This window comes from Canis lupus, chromosome 7 (genome assembly GCF_048164855.1).
Source record: "Canis lupus baileyi chromosome 7, mCanLup2.hap1, whole genome shotgun sequence".
Taxonomy (NCBI): Eukaryota; Metazoa; Chordata; class Mammalia; order Carnivora; family Canidae; genus Canis; species Canis lupus.
Window position 1 is genome coordinate 39,234,296 of NC_132844.1, and position 23,760 is coordinate 39,258,055.

At 35.8% G+C, this 23,760-nt stretch overlaps 1 protein-coding gene across 7 annotated transcripts in view; it reads right to left on the minus strand.

Annotated features, from left to right (window-relative positions):
• Positions 1-23,760, minus strand: part of SMAP1 (small ArfGAP 1) — a 183,882-nt gene that overhangs the window by 5,244 nt on the left and 154,878 nt on the right. For all 7 annotated transcript variants that reach the window (XM_072832425.1, XM_072832423.1, XM_072832424.1 and 4 more), the window contains 2 exons: positions 18,708-18,798; positions 4,747-4,874 (listed from right to left, as the gene is read on the minus strand). In XM_072832425.1, the coding sequence (XP_072688526.1) occupies positions 4,747-4,874; positions 18,708-18,798 (219 nt within the window). The remainder of the gene's footprint in view (positions 1-4,746; positions 4,875-18,707; positions 18,799-23,760) is intronic.

Sequence of the window (23,760 nt, forward strand, 5' to 3'; positions counted from 1 at the left end):
TAAACATGTAGATACTATTTTAATACAAAACAAAAATTTTCACTTTATATGTGCACATGGATTAAAGTGAGGTTATTAGCTATGACTGTATAATCTCTGTAGTCATTAGTCAATCACAGTTTACATGAAATTGTTTTAGATATGAAGGGTTTCAAAGAATTCTAAGAACAGTAGAAATTGGGTAAGAGTCTTAAACTATAGAATAAGGTGAGAGTAATAGTTACAAGTTAAAGATCTTCTCAAACTATAGAATAAGGTGAGAGTAGTAGTTACAAGTTAAAGATCATGCACATGATTTGCCTTAATTTAAAAAATCGAATAGTCTGGCTAAAAAAAACAAAAAACAAAACAACAACAACAAAAAAACTAGCAATATAAACTACCATCCAAGCACTGTATTCACAAATTTAAGCAAATCAATGTCGAATCTACTATGACAAATTAAGCAAGAATTCTGAGATAGAAAGGCCACTTAATTTTGCAAAAGATCTGAAATGTGTAAGATATCAGACATAACTGAATACCAAATATAACAATATGCTTGATTAAAGTATTGTCCGAACTACCAATGATGCAGCAGAAGCTCACAGAGGCTAAGAGTAAGAGCTCTGGAGCCAGCCTATTAGAACTAAACTCTGGTTCCACTGCTTACTGAAGAAAACAATGTACCCTTGGAGACTGTCACTTAATCTCCATTGTCTCTCTTCTCTAAACTTTGGAATAGTAAGATTTCCTATCTTACACTATCTTACACAGTTGCTTGATGACCACAATAAGTACTCTGTAGCAGGGTTAAGCACACAGTATTTATTGTTAATGTTGTCAGGTAATGAAGCAACCATCTCACTAATCTTTTCATCATGTTTCTGTTCAATCTAAGAACCTGCTCAAAATCCTAAGGTCTATTCCCTGTGAAAGAGATGTAACTACAAGAAAATCCAAATGGCTGGGAACTATTACAGTAGTTCCCCTATTCCCACCCCTTCCAAGATACAGTCGAAGGGCCCGTGGATGCCTGAAACCACAGATAGTATCAAAACCTATATATGTTTTTTTCCTATACATCCTATACATCATACCTCTGATAGTTTATGAATTAAACACAGAGATTAACTACAAAAAGAACAATTACAATATATTAAAAGTTATGTGAATGTAGTCTCTCTCAAAATACACTGTACTCACCCTTCTTGTGATGATGTGAGATGATTAAATGCCTACATGATGAGATGAAGTGAGATGAATGACAAGTGAGACACTGTGACGAGTGTTAAGCTACTACTAGTCACCCGGCGATACATCAGAAGGAAGATGATCTGCTTCCGAACTGTGGGCAAGTGAAACCTTGGAAAATAAAACCACGGTCTCATCCTAGAGCAGCCTAATATTCACATGCTCTACACATGTATATCTTTCTTTTGAGGAGCGCAGATGAAATGGAACGTCTACTTCAACATGGTCATAGTCTAAAAGCAGCCAAACCAAACAGCATGATGAGTAAGCCCTCCTATGTCTTTCTCTCTCTCTCTCTCTCTTTTTTTTTTTTTTTGGTGCTCCATTTGATAGCAGTACAACTCCAGAATAAAAGAGCAACTTTTGCCTGTCAATTTACACTTTGGGAGGCTGCAGAATCACTGACCAAAGGTTCTGTAGCAGTTGGGATCCTAGGGCTGATCCAAGGACAGGGCACAGTGCTTGTGCAGGTCTAGATACTGTTGGTCTATGTATATTATAGACAGAAGGAAAGGGATGGTTTCTACAAGTCACTTTTGAGGACTCTGGAATGCTTCCCTCTGAACCCCCAATACACATGCACATTCTGGTTAGCTAAATATACCCCAACTGCCTTTGGAAGACCACAGACATAAGGGTAAATCTCATCTTCACGAGAGTGGGGATTTTTTTTTTTTTTAACATTTATTTATTTGAGAGAGAAACAGAACACAAGCACGGGGAGGGGGAGAGAGAGAGAGGAACAACTAGACTTCCTGCTCAGTGGGGAGCCTGTCATGGGGCTGGATCCCATGACCCTGAGATCATGACCTGAGCCCAAGTCAGACACTTAACAAGCTGAACCACCCAGGTGCCCCTGAGTGAGAAATCTTTTAACTGAACTTCAATTATGAATAAAATCAGCACTGAAAGAATTATAGTGTTCAGAGTAATTCCTATTTCTGTCCAATCAATTTTACTTAATAGAAACCCATCAAAATTATTAAGTTACATAGCTGGAGTGTATGTGTACTTTAACCTGCCTTTCTCCTCCCCCCATTTTAAAAGACATTGTTTTAAAAAAGATGTCTGGGTTGTAATTTTTACATGTAGTTCAAATGAAAGAGAATTCTGTTCCCCACATATTTTATAGGGCTCAATACAACTGGCACAGTTTTGGTCCAAAAACAATGCTCTAAAGAAAGAATTACATGTGATTTTACAATAAGTCCTGTTACTCTTAGTTATTGATGCAGAATGCACAAAGCATGAAGGTCAGACCAACCTCTCGTAAAGGCAGAAGCTATATCCCATATTGCTTGTCATGTGCTACTTAAGAGTTAAATGAAGTCTGCATTGTTCTACTTGCTTTGATACTGAACAGAACACATGAAGTAGTACACTGAAGCCTCAGATGTGGGGTCTAAGTCTCCAAGTAGTTACAAAGCACTCTCATAATCCAGTGGAATCGAAAGAAGTCTAACAGATAAAACAGCCTCACAAGAATGCTAGACCAAAAGAAACTGCTTTTCATGCTCAAATCATCAAATAATCTAAATGCCTTTCTGAAGCCACAACTTTAGCATTAGACAGTTTTTATTATCACATGCATACCCATGCCTGTATAAATTCACAAGGTGCTTAATGTTAATTGAAACAAATAGTAGTAACAGTCCCTCTTTGTAGGTGTTGGGGGAGGGGAGAAGGAGCAAAGCCATAAAATAAAGCTGTCTTTTCTGAAAATAAAACATTAATGCTGTAGGCAATTTTCATAAAGATAATTTAAACTAATTCCTAACAAATTTATTTGCTCAATTCTATTGGTAATTATACAATGACTATCCATAATAGCAAAAAATATGTGTAATAAAAGTATAAGCAATTAATCTTCTTAGTTAAGACATAGGTTCTTATTAAAACTTTCTACCCAAACACTATTCATTTGGCTCAGTTTTTAGAGAAAAGGACAATATTTCACCTCAAAAATTATGCTATAGTGATACAACTATTCATTTATAAAGTATAAGTTTAAGATAAAATCTTAAAGCTGTACACTTAAGAGTAACCTCTATCCTAATAGTTCAATATAAAACTATATAAAAATATATTAACCTTAAACACAAATAGTTCATGAAGTCACTTGTACATGGAAAAAAAAAGCTGAATTAATAGGAAGCAAAATGGTGGTTAACAGGGTTCGAGGGTAGAGGAAATACAGAGAGACTGGTACAAATTCAGTTATAAAATTAATAAGGAAAAAAAAATAAAATTAATAAGGTCCTTAGACCCTGAGGATAGTTGATTATACCGTGTTGTATAACTGAAATTTGTGAGGAAAGAACTAAAGTGTTCTCATAAAAAAAAAAAAAAGAAAGTGAATATGTGAGGTGATGGATGTGTTAATTTGATGGTAGGAATCAAATATACACTTGAAATATTTACCATTTTGTCAATTATACCTCAGTAAAGCTGAAAAAATATTTAAAGTATTAAACAATTTAAAATTTTTAAAAAGTGAAGGCAAAAAATTCCATATAATGCTAAGAATACAATTCAAAATTTCTTTACCATCATATGCAAAAAAAAAAAAAAATCCTGATTGTTACTGTTGTCCTAAATAATTTTTTTTTTAAGATTTATTTGACAGAGAGAGAGAGCGCGTGCGCGTGTGCCTATGAACATAAGGAGGGGATATGGCTAGCAGAGGGGGAAAAGAAGCAGGCTCCCTGCCTGTGGAGCAGGGAGCCCAATGTGGAGCTCAATCCCAAGATCCGTGGATCATGACCTGAGCCGAAGGCAGATGCTTAACCAACTGAGCCATCCAGGAGCCCTGTTCTAAATTTTTTTTTGAAATCATTTTAACAAGTAAAAACACTGTGTGCCCATTATACTTCAATTAAAAAAAAAGGTTTTAAGACTAACTTAAAACAACTTATCTTCATAAAAAAGAATATACTATTTTACTGAATTTGCTGGAATTTCTTATTCTTGTGTGTGTGTTTTTTTTGTTTGTTTGTTTGTGTTTTTTTTTTTTTTTTTTGTAGCCAGAACTAAACACTACCTTGGGAATGGCTCAACAGAACATAAAAAAAGAACTACTGGCTTGCGATCAATATTTAAACACCCATGGCTTTAAAACCTCTGAAGTGACCTTGTTAATTTCAGGCAAGGTTGAAATAGTCTGAGTCTTCCCACTGGTTCACTCTAAACACCACTGTTTGCCTAAAAGCCAAGAGTCAGCAAACTTTAAACAGTGAATATTTAGCCTTGTGGGTCAGTGTCTGTTGCAACTCAACTTGCTTCTGTAGTGTGAAAGCAGCCACAGATAATATGTAAACAAATGGAATGCTGTGTTTCAATAAAAACTTTATTTGCAAAAATGAGCTGCAGGCTTAATTTGCCAATCTCTGGCCTAAAGAACAAAGTTTTCAAGTAAGAGACTGCTCAGAGACAATTCTTTCAAAATTGAAATTTCGATACTTTTCATAAAGGAAATAAGCAGTGACCATGTAAAACCATTTTCTTACTACATACCTGAGCTGGGGGTATGACTGTTGCAGGTAAGGGATTAGATATCATTGGTCCAAAGATGTCTAGATCATCATTCAGGGATGGCACTGTGGTTGTGTTCCCATTGGTCACTGGTGCTTCAGCAGGGCCATCTGAAAAGAATACAGATTCTCATCCTAAAGTAGATTCTCTTCAATTACTTGGAACATGGCATTGTTTAAAAAATTAATATATGGTTTAAAAAAAACAGTTCAAAGGTGACAAAATATATGTTCCCCTCTACCCCAGGCTCTCTCCTCTTTCCCAAATAAACTATTTCCAGTTGTTTATTCTCCCAAAAATATTCTTTACTCACTCAGTTTCTAGATATGTCCAAACCCTGCTTTAACAAATGGTATTACATTATTCACATTATTCTGCATCCTGATGCTTCCTTATGTGCCAGGCACTGTTCTGAGTACATGCATTAACTAATTTAATCCCCATAATAGTATGAGACAGACACTACTTTTCAGATAACTGGCTAAACTGGTGTTTAATATCATGTTCTTACAAATAATGTCTCTCTATAAATGTGCACATGTGCATGTGTGTATTTTGGACATATGTTTACCTATGTTGAAAATAAATTTTGATGATTTAAAATGTCTGAAATGTTTAATTTTCAAGTTACAATAAGAGAAAAAAAACTGCTTAGAAAGAAAACATATACTATATAAACTGATTCTATAGGAGACATCCGTAAAACTTTTAAATAAATCCTTTTTTACTCAAGCATGGCCACCTTCAGTGATGGTAGTACCAAGCCACTGAATTGTTTGGAAAAGGAACTCTGATAGAGCAACAACATCCTGTATCAGCTTCCTATTTATCCTACCATTCAAAAAATTTTATATCTCCTTTTTACATTAGTGCAGGTTATAAGATGTAAGAGATGGGAGTCTGAGTGGGTTGGAGTAGAGTTTATGAGCTAGTCCAGGGAATGGGACACCTCACACAGTTTATGGTGGCCACAACCAAGTAACAGTTCAGAATACCCCAACTCTAATCTCTTAGGACTTATATCCTAATTGAGCTTCTATTTTAACAATTTACAATATCATTTGATCTCACTTTGATATACTACACACTCCTCAAAGGCAAATCAGTCTTCTTTCAAAATTTCTTCAACATTGAGTGGATGTTTTATACAAAGCAGGCTTCAAATATTTGGCAAATTTAATGGAAGGTCTATCACACCGTGGGTATTTTTGCCATAACCCACAGAAACTCAAAGGTTTCTTCTCTTTTTTTGAAATATAACTATAGAAACTGGTATATTTTATTTCCCCATTTAAGCTTCAGATAATTCACAGATAATTATTAATTTCAATGAATAAATGAGTCACAATTAACTATTTTTTACTACGTAATTTATAAAAGACTATGTAAAGCCCACAAAAGATTAATTTGAAAGAGATCAACTGCAACTATTTTTAATAATTTTCAGTGAGACCACATTATCAGAACCACCAAAAAAATGTGTATGTGTATATGTATGTTCTATTTCTATTAAGCACTATGGACAATTTAAAGGTGAAGCAATAAAACAATGCACAGATTATTACTAATTTATAATATACAGAATTTTAAGTTGAGACACAACTATGACACAAAAGAATTCAAATATGACTCATGAAAGAATTTTTTTCATTTATAACCACATATAGCAACATTTGTTTTGAAGTCAGACCTCCCGAAAAAACCACTTCATGTTTTCCAGTCCATTCTGCATTCCGTTTACATCACGTGTAATACAACATGTAAATATGAACCAGAAATAAAATATTTTAAAAGAACAAGATATTCTAGATTAAAAACAATTAAAGGAACATCTTTGTGATATCTACAACAGCTCAGTAAAGAAACTCAAATCACAAGGACATGTGAACCAGTGTAAGTACCCATCAGCTGCAGAGTTGGAGACAGGGAAACAACCTTGTCAAACAGACATGTTTAATGTTATCATATGAACAAGGAAGCATTTTATTAGCAGAAAATATAGCTATTTTATATATGCAGTATATTCACAAACAAAAGCATGCGTCCTCTAAAACAAACTTTGAATAAGAGGAACAAAGGTAAAAAAGCAAAAACCTGACAAGTTGAGTATAAACTTATGTATTTCTGGTTTTTCAGTTAACTTTTTTTTGCTTCTTCAAGTAATAGCAAATATTAACAATTAGGACAAAATTACGAAAAAATACCTTACATATTAGAAAATACTATTCTTTTACTTTTTGGTGAATAGAGAAAGTATCATTAGTTGATTTTTATCACAGGCCATGTCAATCTAGTTTATAGAACACCAGTGAGCCCAGGTACACTGCAAGATAACATGACTTCATGCTCTACTGCTGTACTGTAAATAGCTTCATTTTCTCATCCGATTACAAATATATATACATTTAAAATCTAACCTTTTGAAATCTCAGAAAACCATTCCACACAAACTCCACCTACCATAGTGGAGCTGCCATGAAAGTCAACTCATAATACAAGTCCAAGGAACTTTGGAATCTTTTAGAATGAGACAGACAAAGCATATCTTTTAGGAACAGTGATCTTTATGGTAAAGTTGCCACTGTTTCCAAGTGATTAAGGAAGATACCATTTTACCCCCAAAAACCCAAGATGAAGAAATTTCTCCTAGGTCTGACCAAGGTTTCCTTTCCAGCTCGTGACAGACACAGGGACTCTGCTTTCACATCTACAACGCATCTGTCTTTTCTCTCTACCCTGGTTTTCTCTTCCTACAATCCCCTAATATGATGGATTTTACCCCCATCAATTTTTCTTATTACTACAAAAGCTAAGCATTCACCGAATTGTTGAAAAATAAATCCTTAACCTAAACAAAAACTTTTCAGCCTTGCATAATCAGTAAATACAAGTTCCCAATGGGTTTTAATGTTTGTGAATTTGACTTACTAGCCTGCCTTTAGCATTCTTTTTTTTTTTCTTTAGCATTCTTTAAAAAGGATAGTTTCATTTTGAGGGTTATGTTTTTGATTTTCAGTATTTAAAAAGGACAGTCTAAAGACTATTTGTCATTATCATCATTATAAACATATTTCCTGGACATTTTTTAAAGAATGTTTACATGTTATCACTTTTGTCTCTGTGAAAGACAGGAAAGGCATCTCCTTCTATTATCTCCAGTTACAGAAACCAGGGCACCAATAGACTGAAAGGTGGGGATCCCTGGGTGGCTCAGCGGTTAAGCACTTGCCTTTGGCCCAGGGTGTGATCCTGGAGTCCCAGGATGGAGTCCCACATCGGACTCCTGCATGGGGCCTGCTTCTCCTTCTGCCTGTGTCTCCACCTCTCCCTCTCTCTCTCTCTAATGAATAAAATCTTAAAAAAACAAAACAAAACAAAAAACAAAACCCAAGTCACTTCCCTAGTTAAGCAGCAAAATCTGCACTAGAATGGAGTCCCTCTGATCCCTAGGCTAGGGAGTGCTCTTTAAACCACATTTCATCAGTCATGTAATTAAAACTGTACCTAATTATAAAGATGTCACTTAAAATTCTGAAATTTAAAAACCAACTTTTAAATAGTTTATAATTATTTGTATTAAGAGAAGCAGTGACACAAAAGATTCAAAAACCATTTAGCACCACATGCATGGTTCCTCTTCATTTCCCCACTCCACTGTCCTACCAAGCCTAGTATCTTCTCAGTTTATAGGGAAGGATACAGATGGATAGGGTCATCAATGAGCAAACTGGGCTGAGGGGAAGCAAATGTGGGGTACAGTGAGCCCTGGGTCAAGAGAGTATTTACATATCACAGTGAGTTCAATGAATCCTTTTGATCAAGGGTCCACTAACAGCACAGTCTTTGCTGACTGAATAAAAGCTCAGAGGCCACAAAAGCAACAGAGAAGTGGATGTCTGTGCAAACTAATCAGAATTCACCACAGACAGGCAGCTCAGAATGACTGTTGTGTTCCTTCCTCAGCTACAGAATGGTGGTGGGAGCAGCCAGCAGCAGGAGGAGGGGAGCAGCCCCCTTTAATCAGTATGCAGAAACAGTAGTTGGTGGACAATAAAAATAATGGGAGATCCAGAGTACAAGAAAAGCCTAAGGCAAATGGAAGAAATTTAGCTGGGGACAACATCATAAAGAACGATAATGAAGCACAAAGGACCCCTTGAAAAGGCAATGAGCAAACTGAAGAAATTAGGACAATGCAGTAAAAAGAAGAAGGAATTTCAATCTTAAAAGGCAAGAGATCAAGCCTACAGTTAGCTGCTTGTGGGTAACTATTTTCTTTCAATGTTACCTTAAGGTTTCAAACCAGTGTTTTATCTGAAAACTCTGTAGACGACTGTTTTAAATTACAAACATACCACAAATTTACAAGAAAATGTTAAAATGTTTTGTGCTTTTAAGAAAAAAAAAGTTGTTAAAATCAGTGCTACACCTCACATGAACATAAAGTGTGCCCAGCATGCATTTACTGGCCTACTTTGTATCTAAAGAAGGTAACATTTCAAATATGACAAAGTCATGAAGGCCAGTCTCTGTCATCTAGAAATCCTCAATATGGTGAATAAGACTGCTGATTCTATTGACTATGGCTATACCAGAACTCATCTGACACCAATAATCCAAAAGAATAAAGGTAAAAACAAAAAATAAAAAAAAAAAAAACAAGTAAGACAATATTTAGTGTCTTTTTGTTTTGGTTCATTCCAAGTGCCTTTGAATGATAATTTATAAGCTAAAGGAAAAAATAATATAATACTTTGCATTTTCATGACACATTTTCAACACTTAATATTTTTATTTAAATTCTACTGCCAGGTACTTTCAGCAATGCTTTATATAAAGTATTTCAGTTTAATCATATCACCTCAAGACAATTTTGCACATTAAGTCTAGGATTTCAACAGAAGTCTGGTGATGCACCTAGAAAACTCAACTGCCATAACCAGTTTGAGAAGCTTCTTCTGGAGTACCCAAGCAGAAACAGGTACCTCTTCCCCAACTAGGATTAAAACAGTTTATGTGGCAGTTGCCCTACATCCCTAATAAAACCACCTGAAGGGTGAGGCTGGCTTTACTAATATCCCACCCAGGCATGGTACCTGGCTCAAGCTCCCTTCTGAGGCATTTGATGACTCCCAATTCCTAAGACCCAGCACCACTTCCAATAGAGACCCATCACTCACATCTAGTTAGCCAGGGCCTACTGACTTTTCCACCCCAAATCCAGGGGCTGCAAAGTGGAGGCCTTTCCAAGTACCTCAATATTTTCATTTTTAGGGTTTTAAAAAAGATCTTATTTATGTATTTATTTGAGAGAAAGACAGTAGAGGAAGGAGCAGAGGGAGAGGGACAAGCAGACTCTGCACCGCACACAGGGCCAGATGTGGGGCTCGATCCCATGACCCAAGATCCAGACCTGAGCTGAAATCAAGAGTTGGTTGTTTAACTAATGAAGCCACCTAGAAACTCGTCATTTTAGTTTTTAATGGCATCTCAATATACTCAGATTGACAGGCAGCCCCAATATGACATAGGCCTCATTACTGCAACATGTTATAGCTCAGAGTCATTGCCCATGCCCCCGTTGTCTCATCAAGAAGAGAAAGTGGAGCTGCTTCCTTAATTTGTTTTTTTTTTTAATTTTTTTTTTAATTTTTTTATTTATGATAGTCACACAGAGAGAGAGAGAGAGGCAGAGACATAGGCAGAGGGAGAAGCAGGCTCCATTCCCCGGGAGCCCGACATGGGATTCGATCCTGGGTCTCCAGGATCGCGCCCTGGGCCAAAGGCAGGCACTAAACCACTGCGCCACCCAGGGTTCCCTGCTTCCTTAATTTGATGACTGACACTAAACCCTATCCTGGGGCTCTCCAGTTCACCAATGACAATGAGATTAGAATTATCTCTCCAAAGCAGAAATATGTCCTCCAGAGTCACTCTGTCCACAGGCCAGTGCATCCCTGCTGCCACAGCACCACACATGACTAGTCACACACAGGCAAGTCTCCTCCGCCAACCGCCTTGTGAGCCAGAAGCACATCTTACTCTCCTCACCTACAGATCTGTTCCAAATGTATCATAGCACCTGACAGATAGTACTCCAAAGCTGAATGCTCAATAAGATGCAGATGAGTTCTAAAGATGACCCCCAGGGATGCCTAGGTAGCTCAGGGGTTGAGTGCCTGCCTTAGACGCAGGGCGTGATCCCAGGTCAGGGGATCCAGTCCCACATTAGACTCCCTGTGAGGAGCCTGCTTCTCCATCTTTCTATGTCTCTGCCTCTCTGTGTCTCTCATGAATAAATAAATAAATATTTTTTAAAAAATAAAGATGACCTCCATAAACACATTAGATCTTACATGAAGTAAGTTTTCAAAGGACAAAATAAAACAAACAAAAAACTTCTTTTCTCCTCTTCTGACAAGCAGCAGCAAGAAAATTAACCTTTGAACTGATAACAATAAAATTCAACTTGGATATTTCAAACTGAATTCTGTCAACCAATTCTCTTATATAATCCCACTCTTCCCTCAGCAATAATTCTCTATCTCCCAATTTCCAGACTGCAACCTCATCCTCAACTTGTATTCCTATATACACACAAAAGCTGCATTTTCTGGTATTTACTAGAGTTCCATGAACTCTGCTGGTGCTCAATAAATATTAATTGAATTCATCCTTTACTTGAATGTCAGATGCATTAGCTGGTCATAATCTATTTACACAAATAATAAAAAATGTCAAAGAACAACATGTGATTTTATGTATTACTAATCTAGTTTAAGGCAGATAAGAATATGATAAGTAAATGGATGTTATGTTTTTCATTACCGTTTTTGACTGAGCATGAACATTCAGCCTTGAGTACACCCTTGCTGCAATGAAAACTGCCAACTCTAATTCTTCATCAGTAACTACTGAGGCATCATCCTAAGAAGGAATGAATTTAAGTGGAAACAGTACTGATTAAAGAAGGCTGCTTCCATGAGTTGCACTAATGTTCTTAACGACAAAACTCCTTCCTAAAGCTTTATATATTTTCATGTTACTCAAAGAACCCTTTTTGCTTTCTACACAAGAAATCATGTAAAGCTCTTTCCTTAATAAAAGTGTCATTTGTAATTCCTTTGTATTAAAATACATGAATTGCTTTATGGAATGAAATAAACTTCCATGTGGTGTTACTTTGTTAAACTCAAGTCACAAATGTCCATTTGAAGCATATTAATATTTTCAAGCTTCAAACTGTTTTCAAATGCTTAAAAAAAAAAAAAAAAAAAAACAGGTGCCTGACAATTAAATGGAGTTATTTATTTTTATTTTTTAGTTAAATTTTCTTAATGCTAAAAACGTTGTATTTAGGCTACTTTACTAAACTGATTAAAGTGGCCTTAAAAGATGATCTTAATTCTCTTGCTCTATTTGCTCTCCCTTTTGAGCCCCTGTATGCTACACATCTCTTTACTCTGGCCAACTCTGGAGCAGAGGATGCCTTTATGAATAGATACCACAGTGCCGTGTAGCAAGCCCTGCAGTGTTGTCCATCTTCAGGAGACCCACACTGATCGATTTAGAGCTGCTGTCTGAGACCACGGAGAAGTGCTTTAAGGAATAAATGTCATAGAACTGTTTAAATACATATATTTCTGTACCATTTTACAGCCTCAAAAGACAAGGAATATATAAATATAAAACCAAATTACATAAAACAAATTTCTTTCTAAATGTTTAAAACACGGTGACAGACTAGATTTCTTTGAGGCCACCTGATTTCCTCAGTGCTTTTAAGGGAGCTACAAGTCGTCCGTCAGCCAAAGACCATGCGTCTGACAAGTCTGAAAGAGTCCTAGTTACACAGCATAATTTGACTGTCTTCTCTGGACATCTTCAAAGGCCTGAGCTATCTCTTAATCATCTCCTCTGACCTGATATTCAGGTTACAATCTCAGCACAGTCTTGCATGCAAGTTACTATGCTATATGCTTCACATTTATTTTTTCATTTAGATTCTGGCCATCAACCACAGACGAGTTCTTATTTCCACTTCCCAGATGAAAACACTAGAGCCCACACAAACTATAGGTTACTGCCTCTAAATCCAGTGCTGTTCTTATGACACAATGCCACCAGCTATCAATCTGACAAATGATCTAATGTCTGTTTTGTGTGGCAGAATGTCATCTAGTAATCTTAGAGTTTTATTTTGTGCCACAGTTCAACATAGTGTAATTAACAGTTAAGAACATGGGCCTGGCTCCATAATCTATTACCTAGGTGACTTTGGGCACCTTAACCTCTCTGTACCTCAGTTTCTTCATCTGTAAAATGGAATGATAGTTCAGGTGATTACTCTTCCTTCTCCCCAGAATGGACTGAGGACCACTTGCAAGGATCTGCCTATTGCCAGTTCTCTTAAAACAATATATTCATCTACCTGCATTTTTTTTCCTCCACAGGTGTTGTTTCACAAAAATGAAACCAATTCTTCCTTTTGATAGGATTAATATAATAGCTTACTAAACATACTTTTCTGAGCAGAAGCAATACAAGTTTTCATTAGGTCTGAAGCTCTATATGAAAAACAAAACAGACTACATAATTGTTTAGGGCACTTAGAAGGTAGAGTATTCCTTCTCTTTGCCTCTCTCCTTGGAAAAATGGAATGTGTAGCTAACTACACAAACATCCTCCTGATCTGGTCAGTGCATGCATGGTTCATAGGACACCGGTGGTTTTCCAGGGCCACTGCTGCTACACCTGGCATTTAGCTCATTCCCAACCTCGTTTCAGTCCACTGCATATGAACTTTGAAAAATAGAAATTTTCTGCTTTAAAAGTAAGTAGAGTTTCTTCTGTGGGGGGTTTTATTTTTTAGCTTGTTTCTGTCCAAAATATCTTTTAAAAACAAGAAAACTTAGAGAAAAAAAGAGTAATGTATTCGTCTCTCTCATCATATAAAACTGGAATATATGTTACTAGAAAATTAAGCAGGTTATACACTGATAACTATATTTAACTAGCATTGTCGATCCACTGTGGGAAGAAGTTAATACTTTTATTTCCCAAAACACGAACATGAATGAGAAAACTTTAAAACTTGCCCAAAGCTGTACGTTCCTTTGAAATTTTGAATTAAGAATAATTAGAGGAACTTCCTATTCCTCCATAGAATTCAGTTATTTAAAATACAACTCACAAAATGTTTAGGCAGAAATTTCCCTAGGTTACAGTGAGTAAGCGGAAGAATGATTTTATGTAAGCGGTGAATACACCCTGAACTAGATTTTCATTACCAAGATCATATTGATTCTTTGCACGATGCCTTTTATAGCACTGAGGATCCAATCCGCTCAGACATCTTCTGCAGTCCACCCCAGACACACACATACCCTCTGTGCCCGACAGGACTGCTGGTCCAAGCCTCCTGGCAAGGGGCCGGGCTACGCTGTAGTGTGCGTGCAGTGCATGGACGACCACAAGGCAGAAACTCTGCAGGAGGGCTTTCTACTTTTGGTGGCAGATTGAACTGAAACCTGTAAGGTCACGTTTAACACCAGCAATTTATGATTCCTCTAAAGCCTTATGCTTAGAGCATTTGCTCAGCCCTGAAGCAATTCTCAGATGGGGTTCTCTACCAAAAAAAAAAAAAAAGAAAGAAAGAAAAAGGAAAAAGCACTACTGGATGAAAATTTTTGTCTAGGAGGATTATCCTAGCCAACTGCTAAACTGTTAGTTTTTATCATGTAAAAACTAAGCAGCAATCAACAAAAAATGGACACTCGCATAACAGTGTAATGCCCAGTCCTAGAATAACTACACAGGTAAGGACCATGAAGTACACCACCGCCCCATGCCCCAGAAACTGATTTCAATTCTCTTCTAACACAGGAAGTATACATTCAAGTCAAGATGTATCGGGAGTCTGGAGTCTGACTGGAGTCTAGAGTATTCAGGGGTTTTCAGTCTGGCCCTTGGTGAAGAGGAATTCTAAGACATTAGGTTATTTCCAAGATTAGAGGCAGGTAATAATCAAGTATCTGACCCCACTTCTGGTATCAAAGAGTAAAGCACTGAATAAATCATATTTGTACTGGCCTCAAACTTGAATTAATACCTAAATATGAACCAGTTCTTCCAGGTAAAATCAAGAACATAAGGCAGAAGTCAGCAAACTATAGTTCACTGCCTATTTTTAAGTATTTCTGGAACACAGCCATGCTCAATCACTTATGTATGTGCTTATAGCCACTTGCATATTACAACGGGAGAGTTAAGTAGTTGCAGACACCACATAGCTTGCAAAGCCAAACTATTTGGCCCTTTTCATAAAAATCTTGCTGATCCTTACTAATAAGCATATAGAGAGCATTTATGTTTGACCTTGGGATGGGGAGTAGATCAGGAAAGGTGAGTTGAAGAAAATAGGTTTAGCTTGAGTCAGTATAGGTTGAAAAGAACATGGACTCAACAAAGTGCCATTTAAAGGGAAGATAAATTATTAAAAATGGATCTTAATGATTAACCTATTATGACATAAAAATGATCCCAAATACAAACAGCAAACTTTAAGATTCATGGCTCCTCTATGGCTGTGTAACTAAACTAATGGTAAGGGTTTTCTTTATATTTTCTGCAAATGCTTTAAGTTAATGCCTGTTCCAGTCTCATTCACTTAGGAATATACTGTCATTTTTGCATGACCATCAGTCATACTTCAGGGCACCTGCTCTCTACCCCCTACCATGTTTCAATTTACAGGAGAAAACCAGAGTCCCCTTAGGGGAGAGTGGCATGCTTACCTCAGGCAGCAGAAAAACAAATAGTCTGCTGCCTAAAGTAGCTATTAATAATCAATTCTGACTTAGAATGACTGTTTGTTTTGAGCTGGAAGGGAGCTCTGATTCTCTGCGGTCTCCTAGACTTTCACAAACTCATCAAATGCCATGCTTATCAAGGCTTTTAAAAAAAAAATGTCTTGGGGATCCCTGGGTGGCTCAGCGGTTTAGCGTCTGCCTTCAGCCCAGAGCGTGATCCTGGAGTCCTGGGATCAAGTCCCACATCAGGCTCCCTGCATGGAGCCTGCTTCTCCCTCTGCCTGTGTCTCTGCTTCTCCCTCTGTATCTCTCAGGAAAAAATAAAATTAAAAAAAAAAAATCTGAAATTTGATTTTTTTTTCCCAAAGTCTGATTTCCCTCTTTCTGACCTTATCTCCCATCTCTGCCACCTTTGGAACTCTTCCAGTATATGGTCTAAAACTGATAGTCACCAGCAAATCCCCTATATACCCTTACTTTCTTCTAATATTCCCTTCACCTTCCTGCCCTAAATGAACCTTGGTTCTCTCCTAAAGACACTGTTTCCAAAGCTCCCTCATTGTCCAAATAGAGTTATGTCAGGAAACTCACAGACTGTGAGCAAAAGAAATATTAACTGATACAAGCCAAGCAGATTTTGGGAGTTGTTTGCTATGTAGCATGAGCAGCTCTCACAGAAAGTGATACTAGAAGAGGGGTGCTGCCATCACCAAACCCTAAAAGCTGTGGTAATGGTTTTGACAGTGGGTGGCAGAAGATAGGGAACCACTTATAGGATCTTGAAAAATGGAGACACTATATGTGTCTCCAACTATATGTGTTACCAACAGTTGGTAAGCAGTCCCCAGCAATCATCTGGAAGGTAGGAAACAAATCAAATGAAATTCTAGCATAGATGCCATGCCCTAGCTGACCCACAGACTTGAGAGTAAGGAAAAGAAATGTGAACTGATATAAGCTGCTGAGTTCTGGAGGTTAATACTATACAATATTACCGCAGCAATAGTGGAGCATTTAAGGCCAGCCACCCCATTTGTCTACTAGATCCCACTGGCTAGTCAAGACATCACTACAGCAATTTTTCTGGTCCTGAATCAGCAGATTTGTCTGTTCTACAGGTTCATTCCCAAAGGTAACCCCTATAAATTTCAGTTGGTCAACAAATCCTATTGGCTCCATCTTCGAAATACATCCAGAACAGGATTACTTATTTTAACCTCTGATGTTACCACTGACTCTAAGTTCCCCATCATCTCTCACCTATATTACTTTGTTTCCTTACTGATCTCCTTGCTTCCAGCATTGCCCTGCTACAATTTGTTCTTCACGTAGTAGCTATGATAATTCTTTATTCTTTAAAAACGAAGGTCGGTTTATGTACATTTTTGCTCAAATCTCTCCAATATATTTCCAAGATACTCAGAGAAAAGCCACAGCCCTGTTACAATCTACCCACCTCTCTCCTCACCTGGAGGCTCCTCTCCTCTGTCACTACTCCCCAGAGCTCATTCCACTCTGGCTACACAGTCATCCTTGTTGGTTCTTGCACACATCAAGTAAGCCACTACTGCAGAGCCTTTGCACTTGATATTCTCCTGGTTAAAATGTTCTCGCCCCACACATTCAGATATCCACAACTTATTCAAGTCTTTGCTCCAGCAATATTTAGGGAGCACCCTTAATGCGGCCTTATTTAAAATTACAGCTATTCATTTTTACTTTATCTATAGCACTTACTGTGTATGAGCCATAAAACACTGTACTTAACAGTTATTCACTGTTTCCCCATATAGAATGAAAGCTCCAAAATGTCAGGTACTTCCACTGGTTCTTTTCATAGCTATATCTCTAGTGCCTACAGTGGTGCCTGGAAACATAGTAGACACTTACTTAATCAGTATTTTTTGAATCAATGAATGAATCTGTAGGATAAGAGTCAGGTCTGGTTTATAGCTTACATTTCTAAATTATAAAGTAATAAACCAGATACTGAGACTAGAAAGGAAATGCTATAGTGAAGACAAACATGCTTATAGTTTTAGTAAGTATTTTCTTACTTTGGTAATAAGTCTTTTCTTCTTTCATTTACAGAAAATAAAATAAAATGGAGAAATTATATGGAGTAGAATTCAACATAATTATTTCAGAGCCTCTAGACTGAAGCCCTATTTTCAAAGTTACAGCTATATATACTACTTATTTTCACTACCACAGAAAATTTTTACCCACGAGGATATATTTGCATGATATACCAGTTTCCTTAAGAAATGAATAAAAAATTCAACTATAATTCTTTAAACAGAAAACAGTTTACTCAATAAGAACAAAGATCAATTTTTAGGAAAGCAGTATATGAAGTTCAACTAAGTATCTTTTTTTCCTGTTAATCCTTCTCCAAACTTAAAAAAAAATACATTAATTACTGCTGAAGGCTCAGGTATTACTAAAAATAACCATTTATTTAAAGCTATTTTTGTAGGAAGAGAAGATAAAAAAAAAAAAAAGAGCTGACAGTATTTGTAGGTAAGCACAGTATAAACACTCCTTGAATGGGAAGCCTGTTGATTTATCAGGCAGACAACATATATCTGTCAGCCGTAAGAATAAATACGACATTCAATTAGAATGAGCACTTCTTAGTGTCCTCAAATAAATGAAAGGAATTTAGCCACTAGATCTAAGTATAAAGCTCACTGCTTCAGTTAACCAAAATTAAATTTTATTTTAAACCAGCACATATTACAGTAAGGTTACCCCATAATTACTTTGCTAAGGGAATCCCCCCCAAGAAAACTAAGTAAAGAGAAGCGGGGGTAAGGGTGGGGGGAAAGAAGAGAAAAAGAAATCTTCTCTATATCTTAAATGTTGAAATGTCAGTCTACTAAGCCTCTGAAGATTACTTTGATATCTCTTCTCTCCCCCAAGGAACTCATTACTTGTATTTCAGTGGAGACAGTGCTGACAGACATTAGCTCCCTTTTTGTGGGAACTAAGCACACTAATCACATCATTTTCAAATTCAGTTAACAGGTATCTTTTGGCATACTAATGATAAAGCCATTATATTCATTTCAAGTAAAGATTTCAATAATTTTGTAACTCTTAAGATGACTTGTATTTTTTATTACTTACCAAGTCCTAAAAGATCAACAGTGGGCTCTGCAGCTTTTTTAGGGCTGGTACTTTTTTTAGGCTCCAACTGCTGATCTTCTTTCTTCTGTAGCTTTAAAGTAAATAATCAGATTTGTTAATTTTTCTTAAATAAGCTGAACAAGGCTTTTAAGCCCCAGTTAAATATGTGTATTTTGATACAGTGTAATGAAGAGTATGAAGCATAGTGTAATGAAGCCCAGAGATTTTATTATTGTATAAAAAACAAGCATAATCATTGAATGTGAAATAACAAACCATGTATCAGGATCCCAAAATAGCAAATATATACATTTAATCTTAATGTAATTGTTCTTAATCATTTAAATCCTTTATATGAGATTACACTTTTTAAAACTCTTTTCACATTATTTGCTAGCTACTGATAAATGTACTCTGTCAACTAGAGGCTAGGCAAGCCTCAGAATCTTCATGAGCAGACTGTTACTTCCCTCATCCACACTGCTGACATATGAGTCACCTCTGCACCAAGAAAAGCCTAATGAATTGTTACCTGACAGTTTCCTCCTGAGTCCATACAATCAGTTAGTTTTAAATATAATGTTCTTCTAGTTTTCAGAAACCTAAGTCACAGTTATACATTCTAAACTTTTTCTTTCTCATTTATACAGAAATGTCCTGTAGGACAGAAGGAAAAGACATACATCCAGTGGATTATCCACTAGAAGGCCTACCTCTCTTTTCACTTTTTCTGTGTAGATATAATTGACATATAATGTTATATTAGCTTCAGATGCAAAACATAATGATTCCATATTTGTATACATTGTGAAATCATCACCACATAGTTAAGTGTAGTTAATATCCCTTACTACACACAGATACAGATTTTTTTTCTAATGGTGAAAACTTTTAAGACCTACTCTCTTAGCAAATTTCAAATATACAAGACAATATTAGCTATACTTACCATGCTATATATTACACCCCTAGGAATTATTTATTTTATAACTGGAAGTTTGTACCTTTTAATCTTCACTCATCTGCCCACCTTCTACCCCAACCCATCTGTTCTCTGTATCTATGATCTTGTTTTCTCATTTGTTTTTTCTTTTTTTAGATTCTACATATAAGTGAGATTATAGGACAGTTGCCTTTCTCTGACTTACTATTCTTGGCATAATGCCCTCGAGTTGTCACAAATGGCAAGATTTCATTTTATCTTATAACTGAATAACATTCCATTAAATATATAGCCTACCTCTCTTAGACCAAGAAAATAAAACATTCATTCACTCATATTCATTTCTCAAACCATTCCTAAAGATCATTTCTTCTACAACTACCTAAAAAGTTCATAACTTTGTTATATGAGTATATTTTTGTTAGCTATACAGATATATAATTTCTAAGAACATATATCTACTCATTTTTAGTCCCAACTGTCTCCCTTGAAGTTATTTATTATATTATTTAATTAACCTATCATCGTGACTATCAATTCTTTAATAACCACAAATACAGAATTATCAGCCTATAACAATACACAATTCTCAGAAGTTTAACATAATCCATTTCACATTTTATTTCTCACCTATAACAGAGATAAGACTCACCTTGTTTATAGCAAAATAATTTCAAAGAAAGTATAGTTTATAGTAATGAAGTTTATAGTAATGAATTCTTTCCAACTAAATACTTAAAATGCTAGATCCCTCCTTCCTTTTCTTCCTGGACAATCTGTATTTAGTGGATGAGCACTCAAACCTGCGGACTAAGTGGCCATAAAGCACACAAACTTCAAATATTTTTGAGCAGGATTCTAGCAGTTTCCTCAAACAGGTCTTCATTGATCTTAATTCATACCCCTGCCTGTAAAACTCTAAATGTTGACATATAAGTGTCTTAGGTTTAGCGGGCATTTAAAAATCTAATCCTTGATTAACTTAAAATCAGAAAGCCTTAAAATTGAAAATAAACTTAAATAATCTGGCCAAATTCATTCACTTTGCAAATCAGCTAAGGTTCAGATATCATATGCCAAATAGGGAAGGAGTAACTAAAGCTTATTTTCTGTCCCTCAATTTAAAATTCTTTCTTTGATATATTTTACTGAAACTTCTTCCCTGAAAAGAATCATGGAACCAATCTATAAGGGATTCCTTCCTATTTACTTGCTGCATTATAATAATCTGGAATCTCTTCAGGCCAAAATGGCTTCTTTCTAAAAATTCAAATTCTGGTTTAAGAGTTACTTTCACACCAAATTAGAACAACCTTTAAAATACTGCAGAATATGAAACTACCCATTGTTTGGAAAAGAGAGAAAAAGCCAAATCAAACAAATAAGAGATCCTCTGGTAATCCTGACTCCTGCCCTCAGAACTACTGCAAACAGTTTGGAAAATTTCTTTCCTTCCAGATGTCACAAATCTATATGGGTTCCCAGAGTTCCTCTTCTTCTTTAGACTGCAACTGCATCAGTTTAAATAGGTGTTTTATCAGCCATCTCCACAGAAAACTACATAATATAGTACATGTGAATAGTAGTGCAGAGTAAAGAAAAACTTAAAGGTAAGAATAAGGGACATATCCTAAACATAGTTTATCAAATTGCAGACATGGCCCATTACTCGGTTTTGAAGTCTAATTTTTGGTAACAATTTGAATTTTTTTTGGAACTTAAAAAAATGAAATATTGCATTGTACTGTTAGGTACAAAAGTAAAGGTAAGTATTAATGAATTGTTTTACATACTTGGCTTTTCTTTTTTTAAGAGATTTTATTTATTTATTTGACACAGAGAGAGTACACAAGTAGGGGAAAGTGGGAGAGGGAGCCGCTGAGCAAGAAGCCTGATGCAGGGCTCAATCCCAGGACCCTGGGATCATGATCTGAGCATAAGGCACACTTAACCAACTGAGCCACCTGCTGCCCTTGTTTTGCATATTTGTGCAAACGTGACTACATGCAGGCTGGATCATAATATAATACATATTTCTTACCAGAGTCATATGCTGAGAAATACTGCTTTTAATACAGTCTGTTCCTTTGCTACCTACAGTGGATTGACCTATATGAGTAAGGAATATCTTTGTCTTAAACCTTACAAACTATTCCAAAAAGAGGTAGCTATTCTAGATGGATTTCAACAATTCAGACACGAATTACTCTTAGAGCTGGCATCTCAGGTTGTCCTACAAATTAAAAAGGCAAAAGAGTCCATCACTGTAAAAACTATCTTATCTCTCTTCATTTTCAAATCTTGTTGAGGCAGTATCACAAACGCACTAATGCGTGGCAGAGATAATTTTAGAGATCACTCTTTTACATATTCATAGTAATCCAAGTACTACCTTATATACATTTGTGAGAGCTACAAAGATTGAATTCAGATGATACTTTGTTCGTAAGTGTAAACTTAAGAAATTAACTTCATTATTTTTATTTTGAAATCTACTACAGAGAAAATTTAAGGACGGATATACCAAAGCAACAAACTATATAGGTAAGAAATCTTGAAATTCTAGCCAGAATATATATTTCATCTTTCAGAACTAAATATCCATAAAAAGATATTAATTTTCTATTCAATTTCTATGAGTGACTTTCTAATAACTAAAAATTCATTCACTCACACTTAAAATTATTTTAACAGATCTTTATGTAAAATGAGAAAAATAAAGCATTTATTTTCCTAGTCTTAGATGAATTATAATACCTAAGAAATATACACTTGAGCAATAAAATTTTTTTTGCTTATACAGTACTATGATGAGGGTTTGGAAAACACCTTTAAGAAGTCCTCTAAATTATGCAGTCCTCTAAAATAAAGGAAAACTCAGTATTTTTTTGTATTTCTTTTAATTTATGATAGTCACAGAGAGAGAGAGAGAGAGAGAGGCAGAGAGACAGGCAGAGGGAGAAGCAGGCTCCATGCACCGGGAGCCCGACGTGGGATTTGATCCCGGGTCTCCAGGATCACGCCCTGGGCCAAAGGCAGGCACCAAACCGCTGCACCACCCAGGGATCCCGAAAACTCAGTATTTTAAAAAACAAACTGAAATTATCTAGGTATTGCATTTTATTCCATGATAATGTACATTTAAGCCCAATGACATCACCAATAAATTGAGAGGCAAAGCCTATTTTAAAAAGATCCTACTTCTAGCCCTTAAATCATGTCCACTGCTATGGCTTCTTGACACTGCCATATTCTAAAAGACAAGACACTCAGTTTTTGACTAAAGAGGAAGATTACAGAAGCCCTCAGACACTGAACTAGGAAGAGAGTATCAAAATAAATCTCCTTTCTTCACCACAAAGCATAATCTAGCATTTCAAAAATGAAACATTTAAAATGATCAAAATCAGATCTCAAGAAATAAGACAGGAAGTTAGGATTAGTTTTTTCCTTCTCCCTCATTATAATATCCATGGCAACAAGGCAATGTGACAATTTATAAACTTATCAAGAAGGACGCAGAAGTGCCCTGTGTTCATCCTAAAAACACCAACTTTATGGCCACTCTGAAGTCTATTTAGTTTCTATAGCAAAATATATTTTCACTCTTCACTTATATGTAAAAAATTTAAATGTATACATAGATAAGCTTGCACACATATATATATGTATGTATATATATGTATATATATATTTGTCACCAGATTAATGTTAGAGAAGATCTACATGAGGACTCCCAAGTATATTCTAGTTAAACATTGTGGTTAACAAACAGATGTGTAATAGATTATGTATGCCTTCATGACAATCTCTTCCAAAAAGAAAAAAATCCTTAAGAACATAATCTGATTTCTACCAGACTTATATTAATACTTACTAAGTACTATTTGCCAAATGTTTTCAGGATATAATAAACCTTAAACCAAAATATTAATACACAAACTATTATTTATCCTTTGGTTCTACAGCATACCAATTTTGTTGTACTTTGCAAAGAATAACAAGATAAAATTATTAATAACATCTGAAATGTAGCTGTCATATAAATTATGTAATTTCTTAAAACCAAATTTTAGAAGATCTCGGAATAAACATAATATCATCTTGTTA